This window comes from Pseudorca crassidens, chromosome X (assembly GCF_039906515.1).
Source record: "Pseudorca crassidens isolate mPseCra1 chromosome X, mPseCra1.hap1, whole genome shotgun sequence".
NCBI classification, from domain to species: Eukaryota; Metazoa; Chordata; class Mammalia; order Artiodactyla; family Delphinidae; genus Pseudorca; species Pseudorca crassidens.
The window spans coordinates 86,812,891-86,835,768 of NC_090317.1; the positions used below are offsets into that span (position 1 = coordinate 86,812,891).

The 22,878-nt window shown below is 44.6% G+C and overlaps 1 protein-coding gene and 1 non-coding gene across 6 annotated transcripts in view; one reads left to right on the top strand and one right to left on the bottom strand.

The window, feature by feature from the left end:
• Positions 1-1,401: 1,401 nt before the first annotated feature.
• On the bottom strand, positions 1,402-1,504 carry LOC137217658 (U6 spliceosomal RNA). The gene has a single exon (XR_010940167.1). It is a non-coding gene; the product is annotated as a U6 spliceosomal RNA (small nuclear RNA).
• Positions 1,505-7,883: 6,379 nt separating this feature from the next.
• Positions 7,884-22,878, top strand: part of PHF8 (PHD finger protein 8) — a 99,610-nt gene continuing 84,615 nt past the window's right edge. Inside the window, exons 1-2 of one of the 5 annotated variants that reach the window (XM_067722552.1) lie at positions 7,884-8,048; positions 10,553-10,742. In XM_067722552.1, the coding sequence (XP_067578653.1) occupies positions 10,645-10,742 (98 nt within the window). In that variant the 5' untranslated portion in view covers positions 7,884-8,048; positions 10,553-10,644. Of the gene's footprint in view, positions 8,049-8,104; positions 8,145-8,881; positions 9,642-10,552; positions 10,743-22,878 lie in introns of those variants that run through there. The other 4 variants (XM_067722550.1, XM_067722554.1, XM_067722549.1 and 1 more) reach the window with 4 other exon arrangements.

Sequence of the window (22,878 nt, forward strand, 5' to 3'; positions counted from 1 at the left end):
TATGGCGGTCAGTTCAGATCATGCACTGATGTGAGACACAACTAGAGCACATATTTCTAGGGCAACAGCTGGCTGCCTCCCATCCATGGCAGTGTGAGTTCCTTTGTCAGCAAATCTAACTGCCTCGGATTCAACCCCCTGACAGCTTTGCCTTCCCCGTTATCCTTTACCCCCCAACTCTACTACCCAATATCACTGGGGGAGAGCTTTTAGGGGTGGGTACCACTGTACCTGGGTCAAATGCCACCTCCTGTGAAGCCTTTCCTGACACACTCACTGAATATGTTTGAACTAATTGTGGCTACCTTTTTGTTCCTACACATGTTGTTCATACCTCTAGGTAGCACTTAGGGTTTGATCTTTTTCAGCCTGTTATTGTTCATTGAACCTTGCTTCCCTCATTAGATTGTATACTCCTTAAGGGTATACACAGGGTCTCTTACTCATGTCTGGAGATGCCACCCCAAAACCCCACCCATACCCCACCCAGTCCATCATAAATAAATGCTCAGGAGGTATTACTGAGAGAGTGCCCTGAACTGGCCCCCACCACCAAATTAGGGACTTTGTACTTTTATTCCTCCTACCCTGTCCCTGGCCAGCTCTTCCTGTTATTCAGGTCTTCCACTCATATGCCAGCTTCTCTAAGAGGCCTTCCTTGACTGTCTGAAATAGACTACCATCTATTTAAATCTTTCTCTGTCTCATAACTTGTTTTATTTTCATCATAGCACTCACTGCAGTTTGAAATTATCTTATTTGACTCACTTTATTGTCTGTCTCCCTCTCTGGAATGTGAATCACAGGAGGGCAGGGACCTTGTCTGAATCCCCAGTGCCTAGAACAGTACCTTGTATATAGTAGGTGCTCAATAAATATATGAATGAAATTGTATTTGTTTTGATTATTGACTGATCCCCATGAAGAATATTAGCACCATGAAGGCCAGGACCTTATCTGGGTTACTGCTACATCCTCACACCTAGTGCCTCTGGGTTACTGCTACATCCTCACTGTAGTGCCTAGTGCATAGTAGATGCTCAACAAAGAATTGTTGGGTGAGTGAATTAATGTTCCACATACACCTTAACTCAACATACTCCACACTGAACTTAGTCTCTTCTTCCCCACGAAAACTGCTTTTTCTTCTGTGTACCCTGGCTCAGTCAATGGCACCATCATCCAGAAATGACACCCAACCTAGAAACGAACTCACACTCCTTTCACTCATTCACCCACTATTTTCAATTAGTCTCCTAGCCCAGCCTATTCAACCTCCAAAATATCCCACTTATCTGATCATTTTTTACCCCTGCTGCAACTATTCTGATTCAGGCCTCATCTTATTTTCATGACTACTGCGACTGCCTCCTCCTCTCTGCCTCTCCCCTTTTTCTCTCATTTATTATGGAATGCTTCATAAATTTGCATGTCAAACTTGTACAGGGGCCATGCTAATCTTCTGTCATTTCAATGTTAATATATGTGCTGCTGAAGCGAACACCCTCCTGCCTTTTTGTTTAGCTAAGAAAGCTTAAGCTGCAGGGTTTGTCACTTACCGTATGGTCACATGGTCGATTGTTTTATAAAGTTTGCAAAATATATTTAAACCACAATTGGTTAAAATTGCTGTCCCTTCTCACTGAGAGTTTTCCTGGTCACATTTTCCTTGTATTAGGTGGTGCTGGAGCTGCCTCAGACATTTTTGAGATCCATCTAAGTGGAAGTTGATTTGCGGGATACATTTAGTTTGGGTTTAGTGGGGACATTTATGTTTTTACCGCTTCTATTTATAGTTATTACCCAGGTGTAGGAATGACTTCTAGAAATACTCTGTCTACCTTTGAACATAATTTTGTATTCACAAGTCTATATTCTTTTCTTAATGAAATCCTACCTCACAAACTGTACAAGTTTCAGGTCCCGCTAAACCTGGATTGTCCTCTGGCTAAGCCACAAATGTGACTCTGTTGCTTTTGCTCAAAAACCTACAATGGTTTCTTATTGCTTACAGGATAAAATCTAACATTCAACTTCTTTTTGTAAATGTTTTCCCATGTCCATCCATGCATCTGTACATGATAATCCTTTATGTAAGGTTGGATCTTAACAAACGGCACCGCGAAACAGAGGAAAGCTTCAAGTGAGCTTTATTAGGGAGCGCTCCCGGGCGAGGTTCACTGGTCCGAGAGAAAGGGGCCAGAGAAGTCGCACCCGGGCGAGGGTTGGGCAAGATTTTATAGGGGAAGAAGGGAAAGGGGTGTGGTGAATCTGGGAGGGCGCAGGGTATTCCGTATTTGGTGGTTTCTTCAGGTATCGTGGCAATATCTGGTGCCAGTTGCATCAGTCTTGGGACCGTTAGTCCCGCCCCTCGAAAGGCGGGAAGGCTGGGCCGGGTGGAAAGTCCCCAGGTCAGTTCCTGGAACTGGGTGGTCCGGAAAGTCTCCAGGTCAGTTTCTGGAGCTGGGTGGTCCGGAGAGTTTCGGTCTGATGCAACCTGTGAATCTGATTGCGTTCCCCTGCCTCGGGCCAGTTGGCCTTACATCCTGACATCTTTGGTGTAATGGGGCGGTGTTCTGATCTCTGGCTACTTCATGCTGAATGGGGGTGTCGAAAGGGGAGTCGGGCGGCCAGAGGTCCGAGGCTTAGGGGAGACCAGTGGGGGGTTCTGTAGGAAGCAAGGTGTAAGGACCGAGGAGCATTTGGCTTGAGACCACCCGAGAGACTTCCTCCATGCGCCTGCGAAGGAACCTAAGAAAACAGGGAGCAAACATGAGCAAGATACAGATGAGAATTAAGGGGCCTAAGACTGGTGTTAGCCAGGTATAGAGGGTGGATCACCACCAATCGGGAATTGGGGAGGTGGACTGTTGGTGTTTGCGTTGGAGTTCTTCTCTTAAGCGATGGAGGGCGTTTACGTTGTCTTCGACGAGTCCTGTTTCATTGATGTAATAGCAGCATTCCTCCTGTAGGAAGAGGCAGGTACCTCCTTTTTTGGCCGTCAGGAGATCCAGGGCTCGTCGGTTCTGGAGAGCGACTTGGGCTATGGAGGTGATTTGGCGCTGGAGAGAGGAGATGGAGGCGGCGGAGGCTTCAATGGCTGGCTGGAGTTTATGTTCTAAGTCGCGGGATGTTGAAACACTATGTGTTAGAGCTCTCCCCCGCCCGATGCCCGCAGCAACGAGAGAGGAGGCGATGGAAATGCCTGCGACCATAGGGAGAAAGATGGCCCTTTTCTGTCGGCTAGAGAGTTGTGTGGTAAGTGAGAGAAATTCGGCTTGGCCATATAATGTGAGTTGTGGAACAAGGGTGACGGGGATACATGGGAAGGGGGAGGAAGAGTTGACCTCTTTTGTAAGGGAGCCATTACACCAAAAGAACAAGCCTGGTGGGGCCCCCATTGGCGTAGTTACAGGGAGGGATGAATTGCAAGGGAGTGCATCATTAGTTAAGTTTGGGCGGCTTCCGTAGCAAATTGTGAGGTTCTTTTTTTCTAAATCAAGAAATATGGGGACTCTTAAAGGGGGAAAAGGTAAGTTCCGGGGGGGAGAGGTAAGGGGTACTTGGGGGGTTTCTTTAGCAGCCAAATATAGGGGTTTAGCAAGAAGAGCAAAGTTAGGGATCCAGTGTCGGAAAAATCCTAGAAGGCCCAAAAAGGAGAGAATTTGTTCTGCTGTTTCCGGAGGCTGGAGTTCACAGATAATCCGGGTGCGATTGGCTGTTAGACCTTTTGTGGTAGGGGTAAGGTGGAGCCCCAGGTAGGTTACAGAAGATACAGATAACTGAGTCTTGGCTGGGGAGACCCGATAACCGCGAGAGCCAAGGTAATTGAGGAGATCTGCAGTATGTTGTCTTGAGAGGCTGAGAGATGGGCTACAAAGGAGGAGGTCATCTGCATATTGAAGGAGTGTGCTGGGGGTAAGGGAGCAGGAAGTGAGGTCCCGTGCCAGCGCCTGACCGAAGAGGTGAGGACTGTCGCGGAAGCCCTTGGGAAGAACTGTCCAGGTGAGCTGACTGGAAGTATGAGTATCCGGATCCGTCCAGGTAAAGGCGAAGAGGAAATAGGAGTTGGGATGTAGGGGGATAGCGAAAAAGGCATCTTTGAGATCCAGAACCGTAAAGTGGGTTGTGGATGGGGGGATATGGGAGAGCAAGGTGTATGGGTTTGGTACTACTGGGTGGAGGGGAATTATGGCCTCATTGATTAGTCGGAGGTCCTGGACCAGGCGATAATCCCTAGAGGCCTTGCGGACAGGCAGGATGGGGGTGTTGCAGGGAGAGTCAGTGGGGATAAGGAGTCCCTGGTTTAGGAGTCTGGTGATAATAGGTTGTAGGCCCCTAAGGTGAGTCTCAGAGATGGGAAATTGGGGCCTTGATGGAAATTTGGAGGGGTCCTTTAGGCGGATGAGGACGGGGGAATGGTGTGTTGCTATTATGGGCTTAGAAGTATCCCAGACTTGGGGATTGATTGGGTTCGGTGTGATTGGAAGAGGGGGATAGGAGGGGGAGGGTTCTAGAGACAGGCCGAGAAGAGGAAGCAGGAGTTGGGAGGAGGGGACCTTAGGGTCAAGTCTAACCAGCTGGAGGGAGGCCCCTAAGTGGAAAAGGACATCTCGGCCTAGCAAGGGAACTGGGCAGGATGGTATGACTAAGAAGGAATGAGTAAAAGGGGGTCCTTTGATATGACATGGGAGTGGACCGGTCTGGAGTGGGAAGGATGGTTTGCCATCAATACCCATGACCGAGATCTGGGAAGGAGAAACTGGCCCGGAATAGGTAGGCAGGACCGAATAGGTAGCCCCCGTGTCCACCAGAAATGAGATGGACTTACCCGCTACCTGTAGTGTTACCCTGGGCTCGGCGAGGGTGATGGGGGTCTTCGAGTCCAGGCGCCGTCAGTCATCAGCCAATCCCAGCAGTTCGAGTGGTAATGCCGTTGGGTCGGCCTGCCCCCTGTGTGGAAACGCTGAGGGAGGGCCAGTTGTAGGGCAGTCACTCTTCCAGTGGCCCGTTAGCCCGCAGCTGGGCCAGGGCTTAGAAGGAGGTCGGGGATTGGGACATTGGCGAGCCCAGTGGCCTTCTTTTCCGCATTTGAAGCAGGCCCCCGGCGGGGTTGCCCTTTGCGGACCCCGTGGATGCTGTGGTCCATGGGAGATGGCCGGCCTTAGGGCGGCTACAAGAGCTTGGGTTTGGAGGGCCACCTTCTGGTGCATCCGAGCCTGTCGGCTGGATTCTGCTAAATCCTCACGACCATTACAGACTTTAAAGGCCATTTTTACCAGATCTCGAATAGGGGTTTGAGGGCCGTCTTCTGCCCGTTTTAATTTCTTTTGGATGTCCGGGGCTGATTGGGTGATAAAATGGGTGGCTAGGACCGCTGCCCCTGCCGGGGTGTCGGGATCCAGCCGGGTGTAGAGAGTTAAGGCCTCTGTAAGGCGATTGAGAAAGATAGCTGGATTTTCATTAGGTTCTTGGGTTATCTCTTTTAGTTTTTCAAAATTGACTACCTTATGAGCGGCAGCCCGCATGCCACCCAGAAGGCATTGGATCATGAGGTCGCGTTTACGACGGCCATCTTGGCCATCCTGATAAGTCCAGCCTGGATCGGTGCCGGGTACGGCAGTCGCTCCGACAGGCATGGAGTTGTCGGTAAGGTGAACCTGATCTGCATGGTTTCGGGCAGCAGTTTGAATTCTTTCCCTCTCGTCTGGGGTCAGAGTAGAAGATAGGATCACAAAGATATCGTGCCAGGTTAGATCGTAAGCTTGAGAGAGGTAGCGAAATTCTTTGATGTAGCGGGAAGAGTCGGCAGAAAAGGAGCCTAATCGCTTTTCTATTTGAGAGAGATCTTGGAGAGAAAAGGGAACATGAACTCTAACTAATCCTTCCGCTCCTGCTACCTCCCTCAGAGGGCAGAGAAGATTTGAATCTTGGGAGTCGTGAGAGCGTGTATGTGCACTAATTGGCGAAGCAAGGGGCGTGGGAGGAGAAACCGTCGAGGGAGGTGGGGGAACGGTTGGAGGGGCCAGAGCGGGTTCGGGAGGAGGAGGGACCGCCTCAGGGTAGGGTGGAGGTTGGAGAGGAGCTCTGGAGAGGGGAGAGGCGAGAGATTCGGGTGGGTCGGCTAGTGGAGGGGGGGTCATCGTCAAAGGAAATTAGGGGCTTGGATGTAGGAGATGTCTGTTTGGCAAGGATCTGGGAAGTGGAACAATCGATGCAGAGGGAAGGGCGGGAGCGTAAATACCAGAAGGCCTGGACGTAGGGGACCTCGGACCATTTACCCGTCCTGTGGCAGTAGTTATCTAAATCGCGGAGGATGTTGAAATCGAAAGTCCCTTCAGGAGGCCATTTAGATTGATTGTCTAGAGGGTACAGTGGCCAGGCCTCGGTGGAATAAAATATGAGCCGCCTGCGGCGGAGATCTTGAGAAAAGCCGAGTTTTGTAAAGTTGGCCAGGAGACACCCCAGGGGCGTCTTAGGATCTGGTTTGGATTCTGAGGTCCCCATGACCTCCGGTTTGTCCCCGGGTGAACAGAGAAAGAGAGAGATGTCTCTGGTCTCAATCTCTGGTCACGGCGGATCGGAGAGCAGTCAGACGGTTGGGACGTCTCCACAATCACCCGAGGCTCGGAGGGAAGACGGAGGAGTCCCTGACGCGGCCGCGGTTAAGGACAGGGAGTCCGGTGGGTAGGGACCCCGGGGGTCGAGGGGAACGAAGGAGGGACTTACCCTGCTTCTGCCGGATCGGGTGGGTGAGCAGAGGTCCCCGGTCGGGAGGGGTGGCCCCGCGGTAATTTGTGGGGCTGGGTACCCCTCCCGGGTTTCGGCACCGGGAAACAGGAAAGCTTCAAGTGAGCTTTATTAGGGAGCGCTCCCGGGCGAGGTTCACTGGTCCGAGAGAAAGGGGCCAGAGAAGTCGCACCCGGGCGAGGGTTGGGCAAGATTTTATAGGGGAAGAAGGGAAAGGGGTGTGGTGAATCTGGGAGGGCGCAGGGTATTCCTTATTTGGTGGTCTCTTCGGGTATCGTGGCATTATCTGGTGCTGGTTGCATCAGTCTTGGGACCGTTAGTCCCGCCCCTCGAAAGGCGGGAAGGCTGGGCCGGGTGGAAAGTCCCCAGGTCAGTTCCTGGAACTGGGTGGTCCGGAAAGTCTCCAGGTCAGTTTCTGGAGCTGGGTGGTCCGGAGAGTTTCGGTCTGATGCAACCTGTGAATCTGATTGCGTTCCCCTGCCTCAGGCCAGTTGGCCTTACACTTTATATACAACGTTCTTGTTAATTTAGTGAACTTTTATAGACCCTCCAAGTCTCTCTGAAATCTTCCTTGACAGCAGCAAGCAGCTTCTGAGGCACTTTCTTAGCCTCATTCTGAACTTTGCAAGAGGTATCTGTGTGCTTACTAGATGCTGTATTCCAACTGTTTACCTGCAAGTTTGTCTCCTGCACTGGCTGGCAATCTCCCACCGCAGAGTTCCTCTTTTTCATCATTGTATCCCCAGGGCCTAACCCACCATCACTTAGGAAACTGGTGTGCACACACACATTTCCTTTTCTAAAGCAGTTGGACCCTAAGAAAATGAAATAGTAAGAGTATTCCTAGAGAATATTCTAGAATGTCTGAGAAAACCAGCGCCACCTTGAAGCATGTGTGTGGAGTTCCACTCATTCAACCTCTTCTCCCACCCCACCCTCAGGCTGTAGTCAGAAAATCGTGGGACAGGTGCATGGAAATCCTTGAACTGTATTTGAACTGAACTAAACTGAACTGGGGTGGGGTCAAAGAAGAGAGATTTCAGAGGGAGCTGGGAACAGAGGATTTACGGAGGAATTACGATCAAGGGACCCAGGGAAGGACGCGGGGGTGGGGGGATAGTAGAGGGTGCAAGGTTCAACAACTTCCCGGCTCTGAAACTTAAGCCATTTGGCTTCCCTAAGCGCGTTTCCTCTCGCTGGGATAATAACAGAGCTTCCCTTGCAGGGTGAAGAGTAAACGACCCGGAGACCGTATGAAAGAGGCTGGCCAGCTGAAGGTGCTCAATGAACGGGAACCTGTGAGTACTAGCCCCGCCTCCAACCGGGCCAAAGGCCCGCCCCCCGCCGCCACCTATTAAGTTTGCGGAGCACAGTCAAAGAGTTCACCTCCTCTCGTAAGAGGATAAAGCTGGCGGGGAGGAGGGGAGGGTGTGTGTGTGTGTGTGTGTGTGTGTGTGTGTGTGTGTGTGTGTGTGTGTGAGGGGAGGGAGTGTGTGTGAAGGGAGGGTGTGTATGTGTGAGGAGAGGGTGTGTGTATGAGGGGTGGGAGTGTATGTGTGTGTGAGGGGAGTGTGTGTGTGTGTGAGGGGAGGGAGTGTGTGTGAAGGGAGGGTGTGTATGTGTGAGGAGAGGGTGTGTGTATGAGGGGTGGGAGTGTGTGTGTATGAGGGGAGGGTGTGTGTGTGTGTGTGTGTGTGAGGGGAGGGAGTGTGTGTGAAGGGAGGGTGTGTATGTGTGAGGAGAGGGTGTGTGTATGAGGGGTGGGAGTGTGTGTGTATGTGTGTGTGAGGGGAGGGTGTGTGTGTGTGTGTGTGTGTGTGTGTGTGTGGAGGGTGTGTGTGTCTGGGGAGGAGGGGAGAGAATGAGTTACAGTGTGTCACTGATGTTGGTGGGGGGCGGGTGCTTAACTCCCTGCTCGCCAGGAGTAGGGGAAAGGCGAAGGCGGGGAAGGCTCTGGCCCCACTCAAAATGGAGCCAAGCGCCTGCCTCGCCTAAGATGGCGGCCTCCCCGCCTTTCGGTTCCGGGTTCTCAGCGTCGATTGGGTACCTGGGGAGTCGAGCGGGTCCAAAGGTGGCCGAGCCCCGCCCCCTTTCTCAAGGTGACGCTCCGCCCCCGATGGCGTCACGCGGGAGCCGGGGCCCGCCCTTCCCCGCCTGTGCCGCGGTTACCTCGCGTGTCCGGCCTTCATAAGATGGCGGTCGGGTCGCCTACCCGCGGCGGCACCGCCACTCTCAACATGGTAGCTGTTTACCCCGTATTTCTCCTCCCCTCTCCGCCTCAACTTCCTCGTTGTTTTGAATAAACTTTATTGACTACTCTGAATTGCCTATCACCGCCACCGGGCTTCTCCCGGCGATTTTTCGGGCTGTTTTTCTCCAACCGGGCCGCCGGTTCATCTCCTTCCTCGTTGGTTTGCTCGCGGCGATCTCCTGCCAGCCCAGCGACGCCGCCGCTTGCCTGTTCGTCAGGCGGCCGCCGGACTAGGCCCGAGCCGCGGGCTCTAGTAGGCCCTAACAGCCGGGCCTGGGGCAGAGCTGTGGAGAAAATTGCCCTGAAGCAACCGCAGGGCGGCCAGGGCCGCGCGACCCAGCGGGTGACTCGAGTGTAAGGCGAGAGAGGTTCGCTGCGTTGCCGTGACGATCCCAGAATTCGGTGCGCGTCGCCTGTGGGGCCGGAACTGCTGGCCGAACCTTCGCTGAGCGAGGCGCTGAGCAGCTCCGGAGCGAGCCCGGCCGCCGGCGCTTCGGTGGAACTGAGCTCAGCGGGCGTGAGGAATCCCTGCGGCTTTGCAGATGAGGAGGTCCCTGTAGGGTTCCGGACCGAATACGTTCTTGTCAGGTTTGGGGCGTGAGGAGGTTCCTGTCAGTTTGGGAGGCGTGAAGAGATTCTCGTAAGTTTCGGGGGCTGCAAGGATATTCCTGTCACTCTTGGGATCTGTGACGAGATCCCTGTCAGTTTTGGGGGACAGGGGAGTCTTGGTCAGTTTGAGGGGGCTGTGAGGAGATACCTGCCAGTTTAAGAGCTGTGGGAGGAAAATCCTGGCTTGGTTGCAGGAGTGTGAGGAAATTCTAGTCAGTTTCAGGGATTTTGAAGCGATCCTTTCGAGTTTTGGGGGTGCAATAAGAACCCTGTCGTCTTTGAAGTAGAGGGTGAGCTGATCAGTTTTGAGGTTGAGATTTATTTCAGTTGTTGGGGTGATGAGACTCCCGATTGGTCGGGGATGGAATGATTTTGAGAGTGAAGGAGCAGATCATTTAAACTCTCACAACAGAACCCCAGAACTGTGATTTGAGTTGGGCGCCTAGTCTTGTCTGCCTCGTTGCTGAAGACATCGAGGTAATTGTCGAGTAATCTGAGGACTTACAAGGATCCCTCATCTCTCTCTAGTTGCGTCTATTTTGGGGGTGAGAGAAGTGGCTTTTTCTGAGGCACCCTCAGCCTCATCCTCTAGGCTATGCTTTGTGTTATAATAAATATTGAGAGCCCTGGGAAACAAGGTTGCTAACAAGGAGAGGGTGCAGTGAGGGATTAAAGAACCTTCCTGAAAAGGCATCAGATCTTTCCCTGAAACCCGGAAAGAAGTTATCACTGACCCTGGGGGCTGAAGGAGGTAAGGAGGGAAAAAAAGCCTCGACGGCAGAGCGCCGTTCTTTATTTGTTAAAGAAATTCTGGCGGCCGGTGGACTTTCTCCGATTGCCCCCTACAGCCGCACCAGCTGTGTTGCATCCCGGCAGCGGTAACTGCCCATTTGTGAGCTGAGGGACCTGATTCACTCTGTAAAAAGTGTTGTTTGTGCCCAGCCTTCGTCCAGAGAGAACGCGTGCTGCCGCCTCCCGCTCCCTTTGACGCTGAGAACCTGGCCCACCGCAGAACGCTCCAAGGCCAGGCGAAGATGGCCTCGGTACCGGTGTATTGCCTCTGTCGGCTGCCTTACGATGTCACCCGCTTCATGATCGAGTGTGACATGTGCCAGGACTGGTTTCATGGCAGGTAAGGAGGGCAGGGCACGCTGGACAGGGTGTAGAGACCAGGTGCTCACTTGCTCCTTTCTCAACTCTGGTTCAGGTTCCTGCTCAGAAACTTACTTCCCCTCTCTTGCAGACAGTTAACACCAACCCATCTCCCAGACCCAGATTCTTACGTCCTTCCTTGCAGACTAGGGCCTAGCTGACATTGGCCTCTGGTTTCTCCTCTTTTTTCTTTTCCCATATGTATTTCTTCTTTGTACCCTTCTTCTGTTTCTTTGTTTTTTTTCCCTTAGAAAAATATTTTCTTTCCAACCACAAAGAATGTATCATTTTTGTATTCTGGCAATTTTGTTTTGCCTCAGATGCTGGCTTTGGGGGAGACGGTACTGCATTTTTGAGATATTTGAGTCCAACAAACATGGATTTGAGTTGTGGTTTTGCAACTTATTATCAGAGTGACCTTGGGCAAGTTGCTTTGCCTCTCTGAGCCTCTGTTTTCACCCATGAAGTATATCTAATACATCCTTCCTGTTTACTTAAAGCATTTTGCATGCACTCAGTAAATGGAGACAGAAATGCAATAGTATTTTATTTCTACAGTATTTATCTGAAGAACCATCCAGCTAAATTGAATTAAGCAGAGGAGATGTTGGGTAAAACAGTAGGAGTAAAACCACTAATGAATTCCCTCCAGCTAAACATGTGTGCACATAAGCACCTGTCACCCAGGATTCCAGAGAGGTTAGTGTGTGGAATAAACCTGTAATATTATCCCATTATTGAGACTTATATCCCAGCTCTGGAAAGAAAACCATGAGAGGGATTTGTACATTAGAGTACAACAAAACAGTGTATGGCGTCCTCCTCCTGTTGCATGTTGTTAGATTCTAGAATTTTCAGTTATCATTAGTCCCCTCCAAAGGAGCTGTTCCTGCTATCACACCCAAGACCAAACTGAAGGTGTTGGTGCTGCTAAAATTCTGCTCTTAGCAGGGACTGCCCTGTGCAGCACGTCCAAATTCATATTCAGCTGATCTTTGTTGAGTATTACTGTGTGTCATGTTCCCATGGCACTTTGTGTACATCCTTATTGAAAGTGATTATTTCATCATATCATAGTTATAAATACGTCTGTGTCACTCATTAGCAAGAGCTGCCTGAGGGCAGAGATGTCAGCTTTTCATGTTTGGTATCCTCAGAACCTAGTTCAATGCTAAACGTATAATAGATTCTGAGTACATTTTTTTTTTTTTTTTTTTTTGCGGTACGCGGGCCTCTCACTGTTGTGGCCTCTCCTGTTGCGGAGCACAGGCTCCGGACGCGCAGGCTCAGCAGCCATGGCTCACGGGCCTAGCCTCTCCGCGGCATGTAGGATCTTCCCGGACCGGGGCACGAACCCGTGTCCCCTGCATCGGCAGACGGACTCTCAACCACTGCGCCACCAGGGAAGCCCCCTGAGTACATTTTTGAATGAACAAATGAATGAGTTGTCTTGAAAAAAGCTATTGCCTGTGGCCCTTGCTTTGGATTGTGTAGTTTTAAACCTGGAAAGTGAACTCCTACCACAATACAGAGACCCTAACTCTGCAGTCTGGGAACAGGAAACAGGAATGAATGCTTCCTGAGTACTTACTGTGTTCCAGGCCCCATGACAGAGACTTGGCATACATTTATCTCATCTAATCCACATCCAAGCCTGAAAGTTAGGTATTTCTTTTTTAAATAATAATAAAAAAATTTCCCTGACTATGTAAGTGAGACATGCTCATTGTAGAACATACAGAAAAAGAATAAAGAAGGAAATAAAAATCATCCGTGAGCCTACTATCCAGGACAATCTACTGTTTAATTTTTTTGTTGCATTAACTCCCATCATTTGACTTAGAATATAAACATATATTTTACAACATGGGATTGTATTATAAGTACCATTTTGTAACGTGATTTTTATTCCTACTTAACATTATAAAGTTAAGGTCATTAAATATTGATCTGATTTCTGATATCCCATCATATATCTGTATCATCAGTTACTTGGTCATTTCCTCTGAGGTTGGATACTTAGGTTATTTCTACTTTTTTATATTATAAATAATACTATGATGTGAGGGAAACTTTGGGGGTTCTGGAAATGTTTTGCATTTTTATTTGGGTGCTTGTTGAAACAAAAGAAAACATTGTGGTGAACATCTTTGCATAGTAGAGACTTGACACTTACAAGGAACACCACTGAGGCCTTTAAGAATTCCAAATTTACAAATATGGAAATGGATTTATGGGCCAGGCCCCTCCTTAATCACATTTCTGTGGTGAGTCCTGTGTTTCTGTGCACACCCTGACATAAGTTAACTGCCTTAATTGTTTTTCCTGTGAAAGTGACCAAGCTTTTATCTCTTATCATGCTTTTCTCTATGGGCTGCCAGAGAATAAGGAAGCCAGCTGAGAATCAGGTCCTTGGTGGGTGGCTGTTCTTGCTTACTCAGTGCATTGCGTGCGTGCGCACGTGCGCGCGCGCACACACACACACACACACACACACACACACACACACACACACACCAGGCTCATAGTGCTCTAGTTAAGTCTGTACTTTAGCATAATTGAAAATTACTAAATATCGTGGACTTTTCACGGTTGTTCACAATAGTTAAGCCCACAAATGCCTATAGATGATATAAATCTGTTCACATCTCTGATGACTTCCATAGGCCAGATTTCTTAAAGTCCAGCTGGGGATTAGTAATGCCATGTTACTTCCTGGTAAGGTTATAGCAAGGAAGGTGACTATTCCATTTTGCTGGTGAGAATCTGGATCTCATGGAGGTTAAGTTACTTTCTGAGTCTGGATTTGAACTTAGAATTATCTGGCTCCAGAGCCCAGGTTCTCAAAAGTGGGAAAAAAATGGTATAGCTCCATTCCTCTATTGTAAAGGACTGGATTTTGAAGAGCATTTTGATTTGTAGAGCAGTGGTTCTCAAACTTTAGGGTGTATCAGAATTACTTGGAAGACCTCTTAAAAGATGAGATAGGTAGGCTCCACTTGCAGGGTTTCTGATTCAGTGTGTGAGCGGAGGCTACTCTCAGAGCCACTGATTTAGAGCATTATTCTGTCTCAGTTCCTTCCCTTTCTGTAGAGTGTGACAGCTTCTGATATTGGGGGATGGGTGGGCTAACATCATTACTGTACACTGTCGTTCTCAAAATGTGGTTCATTAACTGGGAATTTGTTAAAAATGCAAATTCTTGGGTTGGGACCTGGCAATCTATATTTTAACAAGCAGGTAGATTCTGATGCACCCTAACTTTTGAGAAACATTGCTGTACACTGGTGGAGGAAGTTAGTTGGCAAGCATTTATTGATGTCTGGGGCTTTGGCAAAATCTCTACAGTTTTCCTATCTATAAAGGAAGTATTGGTTGGCATATCCCCTAGGTGGTGGCTGTGGTGTGGACTCTAAACTCTAGAGGAAATGGCATTGGCTTCAGATCTGGGTTCAAATTCTGACTCTGTTACTTTTTAGCAAAGGATTTCATCTCTGTGAAGCCTCAATTTCCCCAAGAGTGGTTGTGATGATTTAAATAAAATGGTAGTGGCCCTTGTTTATTGAGCACTAGCTAGTCTGCTAGTCACTATGCTAAACACTTTGCTTAATTATCTTTAACCTTTTTTTGAGTTTTAAAATTATGAATTCAGTTCATTTAATAGTTATAGGACTATTTAAATTATGTATTTTGTATTGGATATGTTGTGGTAGTTTCTGCTTTCTAAGGAATTGATCTATTTCTTCTAAGTTGTCAAATTTAAGTGTGTAGAATTTTTCATAGTATTCCCTTATTATCCTTTTGATGGCTGCAGGCTGGCTCTGTGGTGACATCTCATTTCATTCCTGATGTTGAAAATTTGTCTCTTCTCTCTTTTTTTCTTTGTCAGACTTGCTAGAGATTTGTCAGTTTTATTGATCTTTTCAAAGAGGAAGCTTTTTGTTTCATTGAATTTCCCTATTGTCTTTCTGTTTTCAATTTCACTGATTTCTGCACTTTATTATTACCTTCCTTCTGCTTGCTTTGGGTTCATTTTGCTCCTCTTAATGTCTTGAGGTGGGAGCTTAGTTTACTGATTTGAGACTTTTCCTGTATTCTAATATAAGCATTTAGTGCTATCGGTTTCCTTCTTAGTACTGATTTAGCTGTGTCCCACAAATTTTGATATGTTTTCTTTTTCATGTAGTTCAATATAATTTTTAATTTGCTTAGAGACTTCACATTTGACCTATGAATTATATAGAAGTATGTTGTTTACTTTCCAAGTGTTTGCAGATTTTCCTGTTATCATTCTGTTATTGATTTCTGGTTTGTTTCCATAGCGGTCAGAGAATATACTCTATACAATTTCAGTTCCTTTAGATTTACTGGTGTTTGTTTTATGGCCCAGGATATGGTCTGTCTTAGTACATGTTCCATGGTCACTTGAAAAGAATGTATATCCTGCTGATGTTGGGAGGAGTTTTCTGTAAATGTTGATTTACTCCTGTTGGTTGATGGTGTTGCTGAATTCTCTCTTTGCTGATTTTCTGTATAGTTGTTCAGTTCATTGTTGAGAAGGAGGTGTTGAAGTGTCCAGCTAAAATTGTCAATTTTTAATTCTTCCTTTCAGTTCTATCATTTGCCTCACATCTTGCAGCTTTGTTGTTTGAATGCAGATGCATTGGGGATTAATGTGTCTTGGTGGATTGACCCTTTAATTATTATGTAATGTCCTTCTCTGTCTCTGGTAATTTTCTTTGCGTGGAAGTCCACTTTATAGGATATTAATATAGCCATTAATATAGCCACTCCTGCTTTCTTTTGATTAAAGGTTGCCTGGTATCTTTTTCTATCCCTTTACTTTCAACTGATGTCATTATATATGAAGTGAGTTTCTTGTAGGCAGCATATAGTTCAGAATTATTTTTGTCCACTCTGCCAATCTTTTTTTTTTTTACATCTTTATTGGAGTATAATTGCTTTACACTGGTGTGTTAGTTTCTGCTTTATAACAAAGTGAATCAGTTATACATATACATACGTTCCCATATCTCTTCCCTCTTGTGTCTCCCTCCCTCCCACCCTCCCTATCCCACCCCTCTAGGTGGTCACAAAGCACCGAGTTGATCTCCCTGTGCTATGCGGCTGCTTCCCACTAGCTATCTATTTTACGTTTGGTAGTGTATATATGTCCATGCCACTCTCTCACTTTGTCACAGCTCACCCTTCCCCCTCCCCATAACCTCAAGTCCGTTCTCTAGTAGGTCTGCGTCTTTATTCCTGCCTTACCCCTAGGTTCTTCATGACATTTTTTTCTCTTAAATTCCATATATATGTGTTAGCATACGATATTTGTCTTTTTCTTTATGACTTACTTTACTCTGTATGACAGACTCTAGGTCTATCCACCTCATTATAAATAGCTCAATTTCGTTTCTTTTTATGGCTGAGTAATATTCCATTGTATATATGTGCCACATCTTCTTTATCCATTCATCCGATGATGGGCACTTAGGTTGTTTCCATCTCCGGGCTATTGTAAATAGAGCTGCAATGAACATTTTGGTACATGACTCTTTTTGAATTTTGGTTTTCTCAGGGTATATGCCCAGTAGTGGGATTGCTGGGTCATATGGTAGTTCTATTTGTAGTTTTTTAAGGAACCTGCATACTGTTCTCCATAGTGGCTGAACCAATTCACATTCCCACCAGCAGTGCAAGAGTGTTCCCTTTTCTCCAAACCCTCTCCAGCATTTATTGTTTCTAGATTTTTTGATGACGGCCATTCTGACTGGTGTGAGATGATATCTCATTGTAGTTTTGATTTGCATTTCTCTAATGATTAACGATGTTGAGCATTCTTTCATGTGTTTGTTGGCAGTCTGTATATCTTCTTTGGAGAAATGTCTATTTAGGTTTTCTGCCCATTTTTGGATTGGGTTGTTTGTTTTTTGTTATTGAGCTGCATGAGCTGCTTGTAAGTTTTGGAGATTAATCCTTTGTCAGTTGCTTCATTTGCAATTATTTTCTCCCATTCTGAGGGTTTCTTTTGGTCTTGTTTATGGTTTCCTTTGCTGTGCAAAAGCTTTGAAGTTTCATTAGGTCCCATTTGTTTATATTTGTTTTTATTTCCATTTCTCTAGGAGGTGGGTCAAAAAGGATCTTGCTGTGATTTATGTCATAGAGTGTTCTGCCTATGTTTTCCTCTAAGAATTTGATAGTTTCTGGCCTTACATTTAGGTCTTTAATCCATTTTGAGCTTATTTTTGTGTATGGTGTTAGGGAGTGTTCTAACCTCATACTGTTACATGTACCTGTCCATTTTTCCCAGCACCACTTATTGAAGAGGCTGTCCTTTCTCCACTGTACATTTCTGCCTCCTTTATCAAAGATAAGGTGACCATATGTACGTGGGTTTATCTCTGGGCGTTCTATCCTGTTCCATTGATCTATATTTCTGTTTTTGTGCCAGTACCATAGTGTCTTGATTACTGTAGCTTTGTAGTATAGTCTGAAGTCAGGGAGCCTGATTCCTCCAGCTCCATTTTTCGTTCTCAAGCTGCCAATATCTTTTAATTGGTATATTTTGACCATATATACCTAATGCAGTTATTGATATGTTAGGGCATAAGTTAGTCATTTTATTTTTTTGTTTTCTGTTTGTTCCCTCTGTTCATTCTGTTTTCTTTCTTCTGCTTTCCTTTGGGTTACTTAAATCTTTTCAAGAATTCCATTTTGATGTATCTATAATGTTTTTGAGTGTAATCAACTGGTATTGACATTTTACCGGTTTGAGTGAAGAGTAGAAACCTTGCTTTCCTTTAAATTTACGCTCCCCTGCTATAATTATCTTAAGTATTTCACCTACATACATTGAGAACCATATCATATAGTGTTACAATTTTTGCTTCAACTCTCAAACATGATTTAGAAAACTCGAGGAGAAGGAAAGTATATTGTATGTACCCATATTTTCACTCTTTCCCTTGTTCTTGCTTACTTCCTAGTGTTCCTAAGAGTCCTTCTTTTATCATTTCCTTTCTGTTTAAAGAACTTCCTTTAGCCATGCTTTTAGAATTGGTCTACTGGCAACAAATACTCTTAGTTTTCCTTCATATGAGAATGTCTTGATTTCCCCTTGAATTCCTGAAGGGTCTTTTCATTTAATATCAGATTCTGTGTTTCCAGTTCTTTCAGTCCTTGAAAACTTGTGCTACTTCCTTTTGGCCACCATGGTTTCTGATGAGAGATCCTGTGTCATTTAAATTGGTGTTTTCCTTTGGGAAATGTCATTTTTCTCACTGATAGCAAGATCTTTCCTTTGTCTTTGGTGTTCAGGATTTTGATTATGCTATTTTTTGGGGGCCACACTGCATGGCTTGTGGGATCTTAGTTCCCCAACCAGGGATTGAACCTGGGCCACAGCAATGAAAGCTCTGAGTCCTAACTACTGGACCACCAGGGAATTTCCTGATTATTGCTGTTTCTCAGTGTGGATTTCTTTGTTGCTGAAGCGCTGTTCATTTTTTTTCAATCTATTTTCCTTCAGTTTTATTGAGATATAATTGACATATAGTACTGTTTAAGTTTAAGGTATAGAGTATAATGACTTGAATTACATATACATATATTGTGAAATGATTACCACAATAAGTTTAGTTAACATCCATCATCCCATATAGGTACAAATAAGAGAGAAAGAAAGAAAAATAAGTTTTTTTGCTTGTGATGAGAAGTTTTAGGATTTACTCTTAGCAATTTTCAAATATACTATACAGCAGTGGGCTTCCCTGGTGGCGCAGTGGTTGAGAGTCCACCTGCCGATGCAGGGGACACAGATTTGTGCCCCGGTCCGGGAAGATCCCACATGCCGCGGAGCGGCTGGGCCTGTGAGCCATGGCCGCTGAGCCTGCGCGTCCGGAGCCCGTGCTCCGCGACGGGAGAGGCCACAACAGTGAGAGGCCCCCGTACTGAAAACAAAACAAAACAAAATAAACAAACTATACGGCAGTAGTCATCATGTTGTACATTACATCCTCAGTACTTATATATCTTATAAGTGGAAGTTTGTACCTTTTGACCACCTTCATCCACTTCTCCCACCCCACCCCCACCTCTGGAGGGTAACCACAAATCTCACTTTTTCTATGAGTTTGGGTTTTGTTTTTTTAGATTTCACATGTAAGTGAGATCATAGAATATTTGCCTTTGTCTGACTTACTTCACTTAGCATAATGCCTTCAAGGGCTGTCCGTGTTGTTGCAAATGTCAGGATTTTCTTCTTTTTTATGACTGAATAGTACTCCATTGTGTGTGTGTGTGTGTGTGTGTGTGTGTGTGTGTGTGTGTGTGTGTGTGGTGTATTTATATATACATATATTACATTTTTTTATCCATTCATCTTTTGATGGACATTTAGGTTGTTTCCATGGTTCAGTTATTATAAATAAGTCTGCAGTGGATATGGAGGTGCAGGTATCTCTTTAACACAGTTTTTGTTTCTTTCAGATAGATACCTAGAAGTGGAATTGCTGGATCATATGATAGTTATATTTTTAATTTTTTGAGGAATTTCCATACTGTAAGTGGCTGCACCAGTTTGCAATCCCAGCAGTGCACAAAGGTTCCCTTTTCTCCGTGTCCTCACCAACATTTGTTATCCCTTGTCTTTTTGATAAGCCATTATAATGGGTGTGAGATGATATCTCACTGTGGTTTAGGTTTGCATCTCCTTGATGATTAGTGATGTTGAGCACCTTTTCATGTACCTGTTGGCCATTTGTATGTCTTCTTTGTAAAAATACCTATTCAGTTAGTCTGCCCACTTATAACCAGACTTTTTTTTTTTTTTTTGCTATTGGGCTGTATGAGGTCTTCATTTATTTTGAATATTAACCTCTTATTTAACATATGATTTGCAAGTATATTCTCCTATTCCATAGGTTACCTTTTTATTTTGATGATTTCTTTCTTTTTTGCTGTGCAGAAACTTTAGTTTGATGTGGTCAAACTAAATTTTTAATTTATTTTTGATTTTGTCACTTTGTGCTTTAGATGTCATATCCAAAATATCATTGCCAAGATGCATGTTAAGGAGCTTTTTTCCTGTTTTCTTCTAGAGGTTTCATGGTTTCAGGTCTTACATTTAACTCTTTAATCCATTTTGAGTTAATTTTTGTGAGTTGTGTAAGTCAGGGGTCTGTTTTCATTCTTTTACATGTGAATATCCAGTTTTCCCAGCACCATTCACTGAAGAGACTGTCTTTTCTCCACTGAGTGTTCTTGGCTCCCTTGTCAAATATTATTTGACTGTGTATGCATGGGTTTATTTCTGGGCTCTCGATACTGTTCCATTGGTCTATGTGTCTGTATTTATGCCAGTACCATTCTGTTTTGATTACTGTAGCTTTATAATACAGTTTGAAATCAGGAAATGTGATGTTTCCCACTTTCTTCTTCTTTATCAGGATTGCTTTGGCTATTCTGGATCCCTTGTGATTCCATATGAATTTGAAGATTGTTTTTTCTACTTTTGTAAAAAAATACTGTTGGAATCTTGATAAGGATTGTTTTGAATCTATAGATGGCTTTGGGTAGTGTCGACATTTTAACAGTATTGATTCTTCCAATCCATGAACACAGGATCTCTTTCCATTTCTTTGTGTTTTCCTCAGTTTCTTTCATTGATGTCTTGTAGTTTTCAGTGTAGAGATCTTTCACCTTCTTGGTTAAATTTATTCCTAAATATTTTATAGTTTTTGACATTATTGTAAATGGGATTGTTTTCTTTATTTCTTTTTTAGACAATGTGTTTTTAGTGTATAGAGATGCTATTGATTTTTGCATGTTAATTTTTTTATCCTGCAACTTTACATAATTCATTGATTAGCTCTAACAGTTTTTGGATGGAATTTTTAGGATTTTCTATATATAAAATCATGTCATCTGCAAATAGAGATAATTTTCCTTCTTCCTTCTTCCTTGTCAATTCTGATGCCTTTTTTTCCCCTTGACTGATTGCTCTGGCTGGGATTTCCAGTACTCTGTTGAATAGAAGTGGTGAGAGTGGGCACCCTTGTCTTGTTCCTGATCTTAGAGGAAAAGCTTTCAACCATTCACCATTGAGTCTGATGTTAGCTCTAGGCTTGTCATATATGGCCTTTATTATGTTGAGGTGCATTTCTTCTGTACCCCATTGAGTGTTTTTTTTAATCATGAATAAGTGCTGAATTTTGTCAGATGTTTTTTCTGCATCTTCTTTTGAGATCACTTTTTTCTTTCATTCTATTAAATGTGATGTGTCACCTTTATTGATTTGCTTATGTTGAACCAGCTTTGTATTTTAAGGATAAATCCCATTTGATCATGGGAAATGTTCCCTTTAGTGTGCTGCTGAATTCAGTTTGCTAGTATTTTATTGAGAATTTTCCCATGTGTATTCATCAGGGATATTGGCCTGTAGTTTTCTTTTCTTGTAGTGTCCTTATCTGGCTTTGGTATCAGGGTAATGCTGGCCTCATAAAATGAGTTCTGGAGTGTTCCCTTGTCTTTGATTTTTTTAAAGAGTTTGAGAAAAATTGGTGGTAATTCTTCTTTAAATGTTTGGTAAGATTCACCAGTGAAGCCATCTGGTCCTAGGTTTCTCTTTGTTGGGTGTTTTTTTTTTTTTATTACCAATTCAATTTCCTTACTAGTAACTCGTCTCTTCAAATTTTCTATTTCTTCCCGATTCAGTCTTGGCAGGTTGTATATTTCTAAGAATTTATCTATTTCTTCTAGGTTGTCCAATTTGTTGACTTATAGTTGTTCGTAGTTCAGTCTGTTTTCTTTCTGTTGTTCAGATTGGATAATTTCTATTGTTCTATCTTCAGGTTTACTATTTTTTTTCTCTGTTGTCTACATTCTGCTATTGAGCCCACGCAGTGAGTTTTCATTTAAGTTACTATAGTTTTTTCTAGAAGTGCCATTGGTTCTTTTCTATATCTTCTATTTCTTTGCAGAGATTCTATTTTTTGCTAACACTTTTTATTTATTCATTTGTTTCAGGCATGTTTGTAATTGTTCTTTGAAGCATTTTTGTGGTTGCTCCTTTAAAATCCTTATCAGATAATTCCAACATCTGTGCCATCTCATTGTTGAGATTGATTTTCTTTGCTCATTCAAGTTGTGATTTTTCTTGTTCTTGATATGATGAGTGATTATTTTCATTATATCTTGAATATTTTGGGTATTATGTTATGAGATTCTGGATATTATTATATCATATGTTTTTGCGAGCCTCTTCAGACACTGCACTTCAGTGGCAGGGGAAGGGGGTACTACTTCTTTACTGCCAGGTAGGAGTGGAAGTCCAGGTTCCCCCAGTTGCTCTCTGTTGGCACTCACTACTTCAGATCCTGCTGTCATCTAGTCAGGCTGCCTTCTCTCCATCTTTCAGAGTCGTCTTACCTTTTTTTTTTTAATGTCCAAGATTTTTAGCTGTATTTAGTGGGAGTAATAGCGAGAAGTGTGTTTACTCCATTATTCCAGAACCAGAAGTGACCAATTAATCTTTAAAATAGCTCTTTGGAGCTATTATTTTCTCTCATGAGGCTAAATAGCTTGCTCAGAGCTACATAGCCAGTTAGTTGCTCAACCACAAGTCAAACCTGGGTCCCTTGGACTCTTGCTATAGGATATAATACTATAGGTAGTATAAAGCACTGTTCAGGTTAAGCCATTTTCAAGGTGTTGTGGGAGATAGAGAAAATCAGGCTTATAAACTCACACACACTCCACATTTTTGTTCAAAGTGAAATCAGGTTAAAATGGACATCACGCTTTTTGAAGCAGCTGAAGCAGCTGCTACACAGCTTTAGGAGTGTGTAGCAAAGGGAAGAGAGGGCCTAGCATTCATATTCAGGGTTTACTATGATACAATGTATGGGCTGCAGAATCCCTGCCCTGGAGAAAGTCTTATAGGGTGTGGAGTTAGAAGTATCAGAAGGACAGCCTGCTCTGTCAGGGCTCACAGGATGTCTCTTGGAGTGACATATTTAAAAAAAATAAATTTTATTTTTTAATAATTATAGATTCATAGGAAGTTGCAAAAAATGTATGTGGAGGGCCTTTGTACCTTTACCCAGTTTCCCCCA